Source organism: Corapipo altera, unplaced genomic scaffold, assembly GCF_003945725.1.
Source record: "Corapipo altera isolate COAL_440 unplaced genomic scaffold, ASM394572v1 22b, whole genome shotgun sequence".
NCBI classification, from domain to species: domain Eukaryota; kingdom Metazoa; phylum Chordata; class Aves; order Passeriformes; family Pipridae; genus Corapipo; species Corapipo altera.
In genome coordinates this window covers 25,961,171-25,978,058 of record NW_020884876.1, presented here as the reverse complement: position 1 = coordinate 25,978,058, position 16,888 = coordinate 25,961,171, and the positions used below count along the sequence as shown (strand labels likewise).

At 40.3% G+C, this 16,888-nt stretch overlaps 1 protein-coding gene and 1 long non-coding RNA gene across 3 annotated transcripts; one reads left to right on the top strand and one right to left on the bottom strand.

Moving 5' to 3' along the window:
* Positions 1–524: 524 nt before the first annotated feature.
* LOC113943556 (alcohol dehydrogenase 1) lies at positions 525–12,777 on the bottom strand. Of its 2 annotated transcripts, none has more exons than XM_027635460.1 (9): positions 12,454–12,777; positions 9,197–9,298; positions 7,902–8,040; positions 5,758–5,845; positions 5,430–5,649; positions 4,491–4,751; positions 3,880–4,015; positions 2,442–2,580; positions 525–976 (listed from the first exon to the last, which is right to left on the bottom strand). In XM_027635460.1, the coding sequence occupies exons 2-9, from the start codon at positions 9,272–9,274 to the stop codon at positions 952–954; spliced, it is 1,086 nt and encodes a 361-aa protein (XP_027491261.1). In that variant the 5' UTR covers positions 9,275–9,298; positions 12,454–12,777; the 3' UTR covers positions 525–951. The 2 variants fall into 2 exon arrangements, with proteins under 2 accessions (XP_027491261.1, XP_027491260.1); XM_027635459.1 differs by lacking the exon at positions 12,454–12,777 and adding an exon at positions 12,221–12,358.
* Positions 11,106–16,471, top strand: LOC113943558. Its single transcript, XR_003526381.1, has 3 exons — positions 11,106–11,472; positions 14,032–14,133; positions 16,270–16,471. It is a non-coding gene; the product is annotated as an uncharacterized LOC113943558 (long non-coding RNA).
* The last annotated feature ends 417 nt before the right edge of the window (positions 16,472–16,888 follow it).

Sequence of the window (16,888 nt, the reverse complement as noted above, 5' to 3'; positions counted from 1 at the left end):
ACATTGCAAATGCAGAAAGCAGCAAGATGCTTTATGTTTTGAGTTGTTGCAAGCTGTTACCAATCACCTGCTTTTTCTCCTTTACTCTGTATTCACACTTAAGAGGTTAAGAAACCTCCCCTTTATGTAATGGAAACAAAAATCAATATTTGATGCACGTTCATATTTCTTCACATTGTTTCCCAAACATCAGATGCACTTGTATAAACTGGCCAAAGATCTAAAACCATACTGATCAACAACTAAAACAACCCCAGGAAAGAGGTACAAAGGTAAAGGAAAAAAAACAACAAAACCCACCAAAGACAAACCACAATACAGAACACCACCACAGCAGTTTTACATAAGATGTCTGGAAGTGTTAATTTGCTAAAATATCCAGTGGTGAGACATTCTTCAGTACCTAAGTCTGTGATTTACCTAAATTATTAACTCGAACACATGGTCACCATAAATTTTAATTTCTGCAGTAATTTCCTTGCCTATCAGGCACTGGAATGCTAAAGTCATTCAGGATGGATACATAGTTCTAACTGTTTTACTGTACTGAACTGCATGCACAAGTATCTTAAGCTTGCAGTGTTACGGAAGCCCTGTTTTCTTAATTTTTCTTTTACTAAAAGATTGCATATTACAAGTAATTTAAAAAATTCAAAATTTTTATAACACCTGTGGCAGCAGCAAGTTCTGTAACTCATAACTGGCTATTAAAAAATTACAGCACGACGTAGAAGGTTTAAAACAAGAATGAGGAGGAGGTAGAAAGAAAAAGATTATTTCATTTATAAATGTTGTGCTTGAAGTGTGGAGTTCGAGCCTGATCCTTTTATTCAAGGATGGTGGTGGTAGACCTTTCAGGAATGTCTTGGTTTGTATTTCATATCAGTTGTATTGGAGGATGGTAAAGTTTGTACTGGTGCTGAGCCATCTGCTGCTTAACATTGGAAAATCCTAAAACATCAGGACACTGCGAATACTGCAATATAAAATGACAAGTTAGTGACTGTAGAAGAACCCTGGGCTAACATCAGCAGAACACTGCTGTTTTCTCTGATTATCTAGGCTACTGCTGTCAACCAGGGTATTCCCTCCCTGCCTGCCCCCCATCCCAACTTGCAGCAAAATGACAGAGCAGATGTGCAAACCTGATTGCAGATGCAGAGAACAAAATTCACATAAGACTGCAAAGCCTTCACTGGTGAGGCCCAGGGCTCCTGGTATTTAATTACCAACTATAGCCTGGCAACTTCTTGGGAGGGGGGGTTTAGATCCATTTTTCCAGTTACAAATGGCTGTAAGGGTAACCTCTGACTGGTACAACTTATTCTGTGCTGAAACACTGAAGTATTTCACTCAGTAAGAATGATCAGCTGCAATGTGCCTTTGTCTTCAGGTTGACTATCAGTATTCTAGCAAAGCTGATGGCATCTCTGTCCTCACCACTTTCCCATTTGTTACACTAAAAACTAAAACTAACATTTATAATATGTCTAAAATAAGGACAATCATAAAATGAAGTGTGTGCTGCATCGTTAGAGGCTAAGAACAAACCTCAGGGGTTGAAATTCTTCTGTTACATGCTTTTTCTATTCAGAGCAATTAACACCTAAAATAACTACTAGAAAACGACAATTAAAAGAAAACATGAAGGTAATTCTCCAGACTGTGTAAATTACAAACACCTAGAACTTGGAAAAAGGGTAGTCCCCACACACTAAGATATACAAAAGTATTTCCTACTTCTGCCAAGGACAGTTTTGAATTTCCATGATGAACCTTGTCAAATGTCTTTGGCAAAAAATATTTCCAATTTCAATATCCTATGAAAGCAGAGCCTGAGCTGAACTTTCACAATATTTGAGGAATGCACAAGAGCCAAATTCTGAGTTTGTAATGTATATATACAGCAAATACTTTCCTTTTTGAAAAGCTCTGAAGTTCAAGGTAGAGTACCCAGAGACTTCCGAACCAATTGCACTGGGACTGTTACATAACTCACAAGAGGAATGGTAAGTTGCTCTTACAGTAAACATAGGCTTTTACTGTGTTCCTACTCCTCATCCTCAAATGTTTCTTGGAATGCAATGTAGCTAACCCCTGGCACTCTGCAGCTTGGCATTCCCATGCTCCCTTGGCTGTGTGCTCTTTTCCAATGAGTAGTGGGCAAAGACTTCCTCATTTGCATTGTCTTTTCTCACTCTCACCCCTGAGAGAAAGGCCAGGGCCCACTGCATTTCAAAAGCTGAAGGTTTGCTGGCTTTATTGTCACAGCTGCAACCCATGGGCACACACTGGGAGAGATTAAGGGGCATAGTTGGCTGCCTTCCCCATTCTCTGCCATGAAGTCAGGCTCTGTCTTACTGTACAGCTCCTTTAAGCTATTTGTACAGAATCTTTACTGTGCTGAACTGCACGCACATTTACAATGAAACAATGTTTACCTCTTCCCTGTCCTCAGCAGATCAAATCCTTCATTGATTTTTGTGAAAGGAAGTGTGTGGGTTATTAATGGATCCAGAACAAATTTTTTATTCATGTAGTCAGCAACCAGTTTAGGGACTGAATCTTTACTCTTCCAGCCTGAAAAAGCCCCAGAGACAATGGATAATGCAACATTAAATGCTTGTGAAAATAGATAAAACCCACAGCAGCTTAAATGTTAGATAAACTTGCTATAGCAGAGTAACAGGATGAAATACTGCAGCATGTCTTTACCTTTGTAACAGGGTGCCAGCAGGAAACATGGGATGAAGTGCAGCTATTCCACGTGTGGCAAACCCAGTAAGTGCTTTACTGGTAGAAGACCAGTAAATATTTGAATCTTTACAGAATCCAAACTTTCCCCCACATCAAATACTGTTTCAACTTAATCCCATTTCATACAAAAGCCAGAATGTTGACACCCATGGGTAATCTGCTAAGTGGAAACTTGATTGTCTGGTCAGAATTGGGGGTGGGTGGTGGACGTGTATCTTTTTTCTTACAAGCACTATTAGATAAAGCTGTCACAAACTGTAGGATGCTCTTCCAGAGGAATCTAATTTGTCTCTGCTATTTTATTCAGGTGCCTGTTGAATACATCAGAGAACTGCCTGTGAGTGAGAAAACCTGTTGTTGGAAACAAGTTTTCTGTGGCCTTCAGCTTTGTGTTGAGTGAGCTAGGACTTGCTGCATGTGGGACTCTGCTGGGAGAGCTCCAAAAAGAGAAAGAACTGGAAGGAACTGTCAGCAGCTGTCCAGGGGCTGAGCTGGGGTCTGACATGTGTGGAAATCAGCTGGTATGACCCCTGATGTCCTTTATGGTCCTGACTCTCCATTTCTCCCACTGTCTCTCTCCCTCTCTTTCTCTCCCTCTTGTTCTCTTTTTTTTTTTTTGCTGTGGCTCTTTTTCTCCCACTCCCTCTCTCCTCTCTTCCTCCGCTTTATCTTTTTATCAGTTTCTCTTTCTTCTTTGTCCTTCTCCTGTCTTTCCCTTTATCTCATTTCCTCTGCTTTATTTTTATCTCTTCTCCTCCCTTCCCTCCCCACCTTTTCTTTGTTCTACCTTTCTCTTTCCCTTTCTTTTTTCTCATTTCCTCCTCTTATTTTCTTTCTTATTTCCTCTTTCTTTTTTCTCTATTTTCTGTCATTTTATCTCCTCCTTTCTCTCTCTCTTCTTCTCTTCCCTTTCTTCCTCCTTTTTGTTTTTCTCCCTTCTTCTCTTGGCATAAACTAAGAGTTCCCATAATTAATTCCTTATGTACTTCTTTGCCAGCAGAATAGCTATCAATATTACTTCCTTTAAGAAAATCTAAGCAGTGAATTTGACATATCCTATTTCATCCAAGATGACTTACAAGTTTCCCAAGCCAATTAAACCACAACTTTCCAAGTCATTACCTCCAAAGACAGAGCCTTTCCAGCTGCGACCAGTGAAGAGAAGCATGGGATCAAAAGTGATCTTTTGTGCTGCAGGGGGCACTCCCACAATCACACTGACTCCGTAGTTATACTGGCAACAGGCCAAGGCTGCGGTCTGTATTTGAAACAGAGGGACACTCAGAATCATAAAAGATTTGCCACTGGGGCACAAAAGTTTGAACTCCTCCTCCTCCCAGGGTTCTACTTGCAATTCGTTTTCTGTAACTGGGACCACATAAAAAAAATTCCATTGTATCTGCTCACCCATTGTATCTGCTGTTAGGTATTCCTAGCTTTGTTCTCCTTCCCTCCCCATTTTATCTCAGTCATTAGTGATAAGGCACAGTTGGAAAGCAGGTAATGGACTATGTGAAATTTAGCCACTCTGATTAGGCCAGGGCACTACAATGAAGTTCTCTTTCCTAAGTTTCTGAGCATGCTTCTGTCCCTGCATATCAGTGGCAGACTTGACAGGTTAGCTTGCTGCTTTGCAGTGGCTCTCAGCTCCTCATCCTTGGTGCTCAGTGGGTTAGTAAAGAGAGTGCTAACAAGCTAGTGCCTCATTTGGCCACACCCTGTGGTTGCATTACCATGGTATCCGTGCGGCCGATGACCTCAAAGGAGTAATCCACACCCTGGCCAGTCATTTCCATCAACACTTCATGAATGGGCTTCTGGAAATCTTTAGGGTTGACACAGTCAGTGGCTCCCAGCTCCTTGGCCTTGGCAAACTTGTCACTATTGATATCCACAGCAATGATACGGGAAGCTCCAGCCACCTTGCAGCCTATGATAACGGAGAGGCCAACTCCTCCAAGGCCAAAGACAGCACAGGTGGAGCCTGGTTCCACCTATAATAACCATGTAAATATGGAATACTGTTACAGTCTAGGAAAAGTACAATGCATTTTCTCATTGTTAACATGATTTCTCTTAAGACATTTTTTTAATCTAGATTAGAGGAGGAATTTGCAAATGCATACCTGTAGCCAGCTATACTGTTACAAACCTACATGTGGCTAAGAGAAATTATCCCTAAAATACGTTTCTGAGACCAAGTTTTCATTATATGTCTCAGCTTCAAGTTTAGACACACCTTATTTTTGTAATGATGCTTTATATTCCAATGATGTTAAGATCTCTAGTGTCACTCCACTGGAGTCAGTGCCAGCTGCCATTCATGTATTGTTATGAATTATGAGTGTTACATATATAGCCTTCTATGAATTCCTAGACTTCAGTTACAATAAAACAAAAATGCTCTGTTGTAACATTTTATAGGAGTGATAAAGCTATGAGGGAAAACTTAAGAAATGGTGATAAGTATTTTTACTGAATTTTGAATTGAAGACTTCTGAGTACCTTAGAGACAGAGAATCTGAAGTAAGCAAAGAACTAGCGTCTTTCCACCCTGATGTGATGTAAGCAGAGCCTATACCTCCTGGCTGCCATGCTGATGATGCACTTGCAGGCCACACAGTCCTGAACAGACCCCATGAGATATCAGAAACACCCACCACAATACTTACCTTGGCAGTCTGCAGAGCAGCCCCATAACCAGTTGAAAATCCACAGCCAATTAGACAAACTTTTTCCAGAGGAGCGGCGGAATCGATTTTGGCCACAGCAGATTCATGCACTACTGTGTACTCAGTGAAGGTACTTGTACCAAGAAAATGGTGAACTGCTTTTCCTTTGCAGGTGAATCTAGTGGTGCCATCAGGCATTAATCCACCACCCAAAGCAAGGCTGTTTGAAAGATGACCAGAAATAATGGCAAGTGAAATCTGTTGTGTGTAATCAGTTTTGTATCAAGAAAAATCAAATTAGGGTTGTAAGTAACCAAGGAAAACTCACTCATTTTTACTGCACAGGTTACCCTTGGTGCCTAAGCAACTCTTGCACTCCCCACACTGTGGAATAAAGAGTGGAATAACCTTGTCTCCTAGAAATAAAACAGTAATGACAGAGGATTAGAAAAGGCAAACAAGAAGCATACAGGTAAAAACGTGAAGCAAGTGTATGTAATTGCTAGGCAAATGTTTACTAGGAGTACAGTGATGGTTTCATTTCTGCTGCCCTTGGAAGATAAACCATTTCTCTGTGTTTTATATAAAGGACATCATTAGGGCAAAGTTATGACAACTAATTTTGATATGCAAAATTCGTGGTGTCTTTCCATAGAACTGAGTCTATGTCATAAACCCATGTTTGCTACTGATATTCCTGAACTACTTATTCAGCAGTTTATTGCATCTTCTGTGTAAAAGGAAAATAGTAATACACAAAAAAAGAAACTGAAATAAAAATTGACATCACCTAGACTGCAGTGCCAAGATAACAGGGATGTAAACTTTGCATACAAAGAATGAGGAATTAAGCATGAACTCTCAGTCCTCTTGAGCCTCTTTGCTACTAGCAGTCCTATTACTGTTGTGTTGGAGTAAAAGTAGGTAAAATATTTGTCAGAGAAGCAGTAACACAAACAAACTAACATCTCTACTTCTCTTGCACAATTATATGATTAGCAAAGTAGAACAAAGCTCCCCAGTGCAATTTTTTGCTCCTGTGCAATTTCCACAGCAATGATGTATGGTAAATCCCTAATAATCTCTAAACAGGCATTTCCTAATACAGATCAATTTATGATTTGTCAATTTTAAAAGTTGGCTAATCCTTGACACATTGAAAGTCCAGGGAATTTTTTGATTTCCACTAAAAATGGAAAATGCCTACAAAACATGAAATGCTGCCACTACCCCAACCCTCAGTTAACTTAGAAATATGACATGGGCTTAGTAATCATTCTCCTAAAGAAACTTTGCACATCATGGAGCCTTTTTTAGAACTTGAAGGTGTAAATTAAGCAACATCTGAGAAATGTGATTTGTTGCACATGTGTGTTCAGGCATGCTGCTTCATCTCACCTGGAAACATGGGGCAGCAAGAATGAGACAACAGAGTGATTTATGAACCCAGACATAAGAGAAAAAGCAGTTAGAGCTACCACTGAAATTTGCAATATGCGTATTTGTTTGACGTTAAAGCAAAAATCTGTAATAAATTTTCCTCTTATACACACCAGCCGGCTTTGGACAGACTTCTTACTCATCGGTGTGGACAAAGACACAGGAAGTACAGAGATGTTAAAAGTGAATTACTCGGGTATCATAACCAAGCTGCCTGGAAATTGAGCATTTCTATGCAGATTTTTTTCACTGCATATTTTTCTCTTTATAATTTACCCCTTGTTATAATTTGTTCAGTCCTCTAAAAGCATACAGAAATCCCATCTCATCTTGCAGCAGTTGGAGGAAAACTGGCATCTTTCACTGACCATCTACGCATTGTTGCTCAAGGAGAATGTAGTGAGAGGAGCAGCTGGTCCAGAGGAGTGTCCTCAGAGCAGTGCAGCCCTGAGGGAGCAGTGCTGGCTCACCTGCACTGGCACTGCCCGCACACAAAGCCTACAGTGGGATGGGCACTCCAGTTGTGCCCTGATATTTTTAAAGTGAAGCAATTGAACACACAGACCTAAGTTCTGGTTTACTGAAGTCAGTGGATTATTTAACTGTTAGGAGAATTAAAAGGAGGTACTTAGACATGTTGTCTAGTGCTTTGCTTTGCCTTATTCTTGAGAGAGATTAGTTGTATAAACTGTGTTCAAAGAATCTGCAGCTAATACCTGATTTCCTATGACCAACAGCAAAGGATCTATTTTCTTAGTCCCATGACAGGAAAAGTGCTCTGTAGGTGGAAAGCAAGCTGCAGGTGTTTTTCCCAAAACCAAAAGAAACTGAATAGAAAATCAGAAAATTAATCTAGATTGGGAATACAGAAAGACCTAAACACAAGGTAGTGTCTTTTAAGGTATCCTTGCAAAGAATAGAAGTTGGAATATTTTCCTCAACAATAAAAATACTCACAAATGTAATAATACTTGACTCAAAGAGGAGTCAGGAAACTCAGTACAGGGTTTGTGTTCAGTTGCTGCTCCATACCTGGTTTGAAAGAAGTCACTCCCTGCCCAACACTCTCCACAACACCAGCTGCTTCATGCCCAAGAATTATTGGAAAAGGCATAACCAGTGCACCAGTTATCACGTGGTCATCAGAGCGACAGATCCCTGTGGCCATGATCTGATTTACAGCAAAGACAACAATATTTCAGCATTTAACTATGTCACGTCATATGTGGAAGTGAAATGATATCTTACCTTTGGAGAAGTCATTTGCTTTCCTCCAAAATCCAATATGTATGCAATAAATCTACAGGTAGCACAGTTTTGGTTGTGTGATTCAAAATTTTCATGGTTTGTATTAGTCTTTAATCTACAGAGCAAGGCTCCTTTGTGAATGTCTTCTCTGCAGTACTGAGCTGTATAGGTAGTCACATTGACTATCTGGCAGAACTAATGTTCTAGTAATACAATTATATAGGAAGAACAGAATAAATTAAATTATTCCTAATGTTTCTATATAAATACATAAAAAGAAAAGTTTACAATATTACAAAATATTACAAAATTATGTAAATTAACCACTACATATTTATAAATGTAGAAAAATTGTGCATAATTAATATTTATTATATTTAGATTATATGACCATATATAATAAATTATGTATTATAAAATGACACAGAAAATTACATAATAACTATTACATATTATTTATATATTTTAAATATTTGTATATGCTACATATACAAAAATTTAGGCTACACATAGTATTTTATATCACGTTTTGCCTTTTCTTGCAGCTAAAACAGCAGTATTTCTTTTGAAATATTCAGGTATGTATTTACAACTTTTATTCTGACAAATGGAGTTGTTAACTGCAGGAGAGGGTTTTCTCACTTCTGTAACACTTGAAGCTGCTCTAAAATGAAAACTTAAAACTGCTCCTGAATTCCACTGAGATCAATATCCTGGTAAAAAAGAAAGCTCCTAGCCCTACTGGGCTATTTCCTAGCACAGATTCAAACAAAGTAAAAGAAAATTTCTTGCTCCACTCTACGGGAGATTCTGATTTTTTTCCTTGTACTGTAATTTTTTCAGCTTATTTGAAAAACAAGTGTCTGTAAACAAAAAAGCCAACCATGAAATTTTTTTTTTTAAGAAACTCATTATCAAATTTAGGACTTTAAACATGTTCTGTAGGAGCTCACTGATAAGTAACTGCTCTCTAGTAGAATGTTTTCTGACCGGATCTTAAAAATCTATAAAAATAATTCTGATAAAAAGCAAGACAGAATGCAAGTCATAAGAATTGTTCTAAATTTTATTTTTAGTACCTTTATGCGAACTTCATGCTCTTTTGGTGGGGCCACTTCCACTTCCTCAATACTAAATGGTTTATTGGCTTCCCACATTACTGCTGCTTTGCATTTAATAACCTGCAAACAGAGTAAAGAAAACAGGAATGGCACTTGCATTTTCAAGTCACCACAGAGATTCTTATATTTCTGCATGTGAAATTCCTGCTCATATCTGTGGAGAAGAGAGGGAAAACTACAGGAAAAACCCCAAACAATACATAGCAAAAGAGCCAACACCAAAGGACAGTGTAAGCCCATGTTTTTCCTCCACCAAAATCGTGTCTGACTTTGCTCATATTTCTGTCACATCAAGTTTTTGGCAGCATGTATAACAGTCTCCAGGATAACTGAATACCTTGTTCATACTAATTGGTCCTTCTCTAACTTCCTTGGATGATTTTTTTCTGCCATGTCAGTGATTATTTGTGTATATTTGTGTCTTCTTGGAGATGGCACACTAAATGATGCCATGTATCAGGTGGTGATAAAGTCTATGTTGCCTAGAACTGCCTGTGTTGAGAACTGACAAAATTACTAAAAATAGAATTCGGAGCCTAATACAGGTTTATAAATGTTTTAGCAGAGCCCAAATTCAGCCATGAGGTGATGGCTGAAAGGACACCTATGCAAAATGGTGCAGCAGTAGGCAGAGGTAATCTTGAACAGTACTTTCAGCACAATATTATCCATGCTTAGGTACCTTCCTTCTCAGAAGGGACATTTAGCTCAGACGGGGTTACTACCCAAGACAGCTTTTTTTTTTTTTCCCCTTGTCTGTTAGGTTAAAGTTTGTCCATTAGTTCTTCAGGTTTTGTCCAGGTACTGACAGCTCTTAGGGTTCCTCTGACCATCTGCCACTGAGAGAAAAATACATTCAGAAGAGAAAGGAGCATTGTTCACCCTCAGGCTCTCAAACAGAAGGTTTCCTCTCTGCAGTCTCAATCCTAGTGTATTCAAAAGCAGCACGGCCTCTCTGTCCCCGTATCTATTCCTGTCCTTCCTTGGTGGTCTCAGCCCATCTCAGATCTTTAAACAACCCCAGGCCTTGGAGTATGATTTTCTGTGACAACCTTATGAGTGACATAGTACCCTCAGTCACTCTAATAAAGTCTACTGACTGCAAGTGTTTGGGTGGCATTATCTTGAGAGGGAAATGGAGGGGAATTGAGTCCATGATGGAGGAAGTTTAGCACATGCATGAGTATCCTGCATCACTAGGCCAACTTAACTCCAGCGTGCTGCAAAATTCACAGGGGAAAACAAAAAAACAAACAAATTTTTCGTATCAAAGCTTTTGAAGTAGAAGTAGAAATAATGTCTAGTTATCCATGAACTGTAAACTGGTAACAAAGGAAATAATTACTAGGAAATACTAAACATATAAAATATCAGCAGCAAGACACAAAGTGGGATGGGAACAATGCTTTGAAAAAAGCTCCCTCAAGAGACATTTACACTAAATGTAACATTTCATGTGTCAAATGCGTGATTAATAAAATATTCACAAGTGAGACCAAAGATCACATTTTAAAGGGCCACATTTTCCAGGAAACTTATTTAAAAAAACCAAAAAAATGGTGATTTATGTATTTATATTGTATCACACATAGCATGATGATGATTTTATGACTTGCACATGCAAAGAACATGTAGTGTTTCCTAGAACAAAGGTAGCCAACAAGTGTGGATTGCTGAGAACAAACAAATCTCTCCTATAAGACATTGGTTAACTGTGTATTGTTCTGGTGGTTGCGTCCCTGAGAACGTTTACGGATTACGAGAGAATGCCACAGATGCACCACCAGCACACTATCACCCACTTCATCTGTCAAGACAAGCACTGGTTGGAGTCAGTTTTTTTTCTGTGTGTTCTACCAGCCCTGCAAGTTACTGTGGTGGGGGAGGGTAGGTGCAGAAACACACCCTTTTACAGGGCATGAGGATTATGCTGCTTGGTTACATAAAATGCATGGTAGCTCCCACATCATTCCAAGATAAACATGGTGAAATCAAGGCAGTTAGGTTACATTACAACACTTCACTTACTATGCTTAGCCCAAGGCTGGGTAGAGAACTGAACTTGATGAATCTATCTACAAGTGAGCTACAATTAATTTTGCATTTGCAGTAATTCAAAGAGAGCACTTATTTTTTTTTGACTTTCTCTTGTTTTAGTTGGTTTTAGAATAGAGAAGAATGCTGGCAGTAACAGCAAATGATCCTGGTACTTTCTTAAGGCACATTACAGCAAGGTACATGCTTTCAGTTGTTTTCTATTTCTAGGTTCCTTGCCCATCAACCTCTCTTGCAGGTCCCTGGGTGTATGTTAGCACCTCAGCAGTAGTGCAAGAAGCAATGGGTATTGGTATTAACCTACATCTCTCTCGTCACTTATTTTCTAGCAAAGATGTACCTACTCATTTTAGTCCCAGCTCAGTACTGCATTGCATATGAAACTTACTTTTGGTCTTCATTAACTTAAGTTTGAGACTTGTTATCTACATATTCAAATTTAATGACTGTCCTAATGTCAGCACAATTACACCCCAAAATTTAACACATATTAGCTATGTCATTGTTTTAGAATTTATGAATCATAAATAAGATAAAAATAGTTTAAACTGCCGGGGGATCTCAGAATGGAAACTGATAGAGCAGATAAATACATTGATCTGAACACTTACTACATTCTATCCTATTTTAAACTATCCAATCAAAGATTAAAAATAGTTTGCTAACGTAGAGAGGAAGTTATTCTTGTTTGAGTGCTGTTACCTCATGTTGCCTCAAATAAACTATTGCCTTGAAGAGTTAACAACCATTTTCTAGGAGAGTACAGTGACCTGAAAATAAAGACAGTTCTCCTGTACCAGCTTCATCCTAAACTCTCATCTGGTGCTGTACCACCAGGACTTACGGTGTCCCTGGAAAGAATTTGCATTTAAAAATGCATTACTCAGCTGCAGCAAAGAACCTATTCTAATATGAACTTTTGCTTACTTTGCCTGCTGTGCTCATGTTGACTGGTCTGTCTGTTTCGAATCTTGCCACCAAGACTTCACTCAGCCTCAAAGCAGTCGAGTTGCTGGCACCACAAGTCCTCTTCAACACACTGGAAGCTGGTCTTACAAAGTGCTCCTGAAAGTGGAGCTCCGATCTTTTAGCCAAGCCTCCCAGCTCAGAGTCCCACCCCTTAATCAGAAAAAGTGCTAGAATGAAAATAAACCACTTATCTGATGAAACCTCACTTTCTACATTGCTTCCGTCTTCCTGATTCCTTTGTCACACTCTTCCCTACCCTTTTTTTACATCCCTCAGCATCACAGGAAGAAAGCAAAAGCCCTGGCTGAAAGCTTTTTCCCTCTTTCCACCTCTCTGGGAGCTGCTCTCCAAACCCACTACTCTCAGTAGCACTGTATGTGCAAAGAGAAAAGGGGGGAGTGGCTCTTGAATTCACAGTGACAGGAACACAGTGAGAACATGAAGGCTTTGCTGATGAACTTTGGTGACACTCGTAAGAGTCCAGGTGACATATTAAAACGTGATTGTGCAAGCTTCTTAAGAAACATACACTCACTGTCTGCCTGCAGCTGTACCAGCTCCCGAATTCTTAGTTTTCCAGTCCGGCTACTGATTAATCTGTTGGAATGGTTTTCACTTCATAGTGTCCAAGGGCAACGTGCCAGTCATGCTGATTGGAAAACAAAAATCAGTAAGTCAGCAAGAACAGCTGGGGCAGAATGCATGTATCTGATCAGACACAAGACCCTGCTTGATTTGTGAGTGCCTGACCCATCGGTTCCATCAACACCCACAAGCACAGGCCCCATCACTGCTCATATATCCACACAGCCTCTCCTGGCACAACGTGCTGGTGCAAGGGATTGGGTGGAGATCAGCACTGCATGCCATTGCTGTGGACTTCTTTTCAAATTATGCTCAGCATTCTAAATCAAGATTTTTCCTTCAGAAACAAGCAAAAAAGAGATAAAATGCTGCATATAATCTGACTAGTCCAGCTGGCCGCACTGTTCCTGATACAGGCCAGGATGCCATTGGCCTTCTTGCTCACTTGGGCACACTGCTGGCTCATGTTCAGCCAGCTGTCAAACAGCACCCCCAAGTCCCTTTCCTTCAGGCTGCTTTCCAGCCACTCTGTGGCTGCTTTCCAGCCTGTAGTGCTGCATGGGATGGTTGTGACCAAAGAGCAGGACCCAGCACTTGGCCTTGTTGAACCTCTGTGCTTGTTTTGGCTGGGGTAGGGTTAATTTTCCTCCCAGTGGCTGGTATGGGACTGTGTTTTGGATTTGTGCTGGACACAGTGTTGATAATATAGAGGTGATTTTGTTATTGCTGAGCAGGGCTTACACAGAGCCAAGGCCTTTTCTGTTTTTCATACTGCCAAGGTGGCAAGGAAGTTGGAGGTGCATTGGAGGCTGGGAGGAGACACAGCCAGGACAGGTGACCCAAACTGACCAAAGGGATATTCCAGACCATATGGCATCATGTTCAGTATATAAACTGGGGGAAAAAGGAGGAAGGTTGGGGACATTTGGAGTGATGGCATTTGCCTTCCCAAGTCACCGCTATGCATGATGGGGCTCTACTCCTGTTAACGTATTTATAGAAACATTTTTTATTGTTGTCTATGGCAGCAGCCAGATGAAGTTCTATTTGGGCTTTGGCTCTTCTAATTTTCTCCCTGCAAAAGCTCACAACACCCTTGTAATCCTTCTGAGTTCCCCTCAAAATTTTCCTCATCTCTTTAGCTATATGCATATCAAAGCCATGACTTTTTTTTTTTTTTCCAGGGAGGGGAGATGAGGCCATCTGGAAATTATGTCCTTCTGCCAAAGTGAGTGCCTTCAACTGAGAACACTGGACAGTGGATCCTGTCTGCAGCCTGCGCAGCGGTAGGTGGCAAGGTCTTTAGGAAGAAAGGACTGCACCTGGTGCCAGAGAAGCATGAGCCGACTTACGTAACTTGTGTTGCAAAAGCTGCTTTATTTGCCTTGCTCTGCCCAACTCCTAAAAACAGTGAGGGTGAGGCTGCAGCTCAAAGTGTACAATGACCCTTACATGCAGATAACCTACAGTGCCGCCCCTTTGTGACTTGCTGGCATAGGCCCACTGGCTCAACCCTTTGCTCTAATACTTGCCAAATGATACTTAACTGATCCCTAGACCCATCCTCTCCCCTTTTAGGGCAGGTTCCTATGAAGGGAACTTTTCTTTATGTTTATCTACATGTTGTATTCCTTCTTATGCAATTAAAATCCCTTCTTTCTGGTGAGCACTGACAGGACCTGAGGGAATGGCATGAAGCTGTGTCAGGGGAGGTTTAGGTTGGATATTAGGAAAAGGTTTTTCACCCAGAGGGTGGTTGGGCACTGGAACAGAGTCCCCAGGGAAGTGGTCACAGCACCAAGCCTGAGAGAGTTCAAGAAGCATTTGGAGAACACTCTCAGGCACATGATGTGACTCTGGGGCTCTCCTGTGCAGGCCCAAGAGTTGGACTTTGATGCGGGTCCATTCCAACTCAAAATATCCTATGTTTTTCTGGATATATGATACAAAAATCCTTTATCAGCTTTTTATCTCACTTTATCCAGCTGAACATGACGGACTAATATTCTCCCTCCAATGATTTACTAACCTCAGCAGATGCCAGTGAAATGTTGTGCCAGAGGCAGAAGAGAAAGAACATTTTGGAGGTGTTCATGGCTGGTGAGCTTGCACACAAAAGTTAGAAGCAGTGGACAAAGACCTGTTCATGCAACTCCAGGCCGTCTTCACTTGGGGACTGTAACCTGGGCAAATGACATGAAGCATTGGCCATGCTCAGCAGATCGTAGCCATAGCTGCAGTTTCTGACTACAAGGCACTTGTAGTGGAAGGTGGTTCTTGTTTACTGACACTTCACAGGCAGTACAACCTGCTTCCCACTCCTCACTCCTACCAGGGCTGAGCAGCCTTGCACTGCTTGCTTTCCTGAAGCAATGCATGTTGACTCTAGGTAAGAAAGTGAGGAGTTTCAGAAACAGCTTTCTTTTAACATAAAATTAATTCTTCTGCACCAAACCTGACTGAATTTAACAGGAGAATACTTTAACCACAGCTCAAGTGACTTAACTCTTTAGAGAAAAGAAGGTTTAAGGGCAGTTATGCATCACAGATTTTAGTGGCAACTATACACTCTGCCCTACAGATTATAAAATGCATACTAGCTTTAGCTAAAACTTAAGCAGTTTTAAAACTAGGTTACATTCTCCTTGTCTACATTGCTAATTTTTAAGCTTACCAAGGTACATGCATGTTTCTTTTCAGACAGTGATTCTGTTGAAATTGAAAATTCAGCATTTTTTTCCTACTGTGTGATAGCAATTTTCAAGTTACTCTTTATGAGTCTCTTGTTCAGAGCTTGGTAACACAAAGGATTCAGCTCTGGGATCCACATGGCAGTAGTAGGTAGGAAAAAAACCAACAACATCTCTGAAGTCTCACTCTACACAGTACAGAAGCTGTGACTGCTCCAACCCTTCTGTATTCTTCCATCTGCACATTTAAGGTTGTCCAAAAGATTAGGTACACAAAACACTGCAGGTGCTCATTTCTACTGAAGAGCAGAGATAAAACTGAGCAGCAGGTAGGATTCAGAGATTGCAGGCAAGGCAGGTTAAGCTCTTCAAAAAGCTTAGGGGTCATATCTGAGATTATACAAATATGCATGTCAAGGCAACGGAGCTGAATTAAACACATACGGGATGATGACATCTAGTTTTGTAAGAATGTAAACAAAGACATCCAGATATGAACACCTTTCCAGAACACACAGAAAATAAGTCATATGTTCATGGGACAATGTCTTATTCATTTTAATAAGCTGAAGAACAAAAGCCATAGGTGGAAGCTGCAAATTAGCTAAACAGTGGTTCTGAAAGTGTGAGTTTAGAGCAAGTATTATTTTGAAGAGAAAAATAATATCTAGGGAGAGTACTGAATCAAGTGTGAACACCCCTTTTTTAAATAATGCCTTTTCTTCCTTTTAGGTTTCTGAAAATAGCCAGACAAGGCAAACAAGAAGAAAAAAACCCACATCTTACATTACTTGAAGTAAAAATGGAGCAAAAGGGAATGAATATGAATCAAACATTTTACTATTTGGCTTTAGGATTGTCAGTAGTAGATGCTGTTGTCCTAGCTAACACAGCCACCTTCTTGGAGAGAGACAATTAAGCTACACATTTCAAAGATGGGCCAAAGTTTATTCAGCTTTAGATTTGGAAGTCACATGGAAATCCATCTCTGCTTTTCAGAGTAACTTACGACAAGAAGAATATGGGCTTACTCAAACCTTATTTTAAAACCTCCTGCAGAGTAAATGGATACTTTACAATAATATGAACCAGCACCAATAACTGTGTGGTGAACCCATGATCTTCAGTGTGATCTACAACACAGCCCAAGCAATCTAAAGTTCTGTTTAAGTCAAAGCAACGCTGGAACTCTTCAAATGTCCCTGACCTTATCCTCAAGCTCTAAGGACTTTAGGAATGCCACTCCTGCACTCCTGCAGCTGGCAGTCACACTGCCCCTAGACTGCCCTGAGCCCAGGTGGTGATATTGTTTTTCAGAATAACTGGTCATTGTGGATCCCCTCAGCAGCTG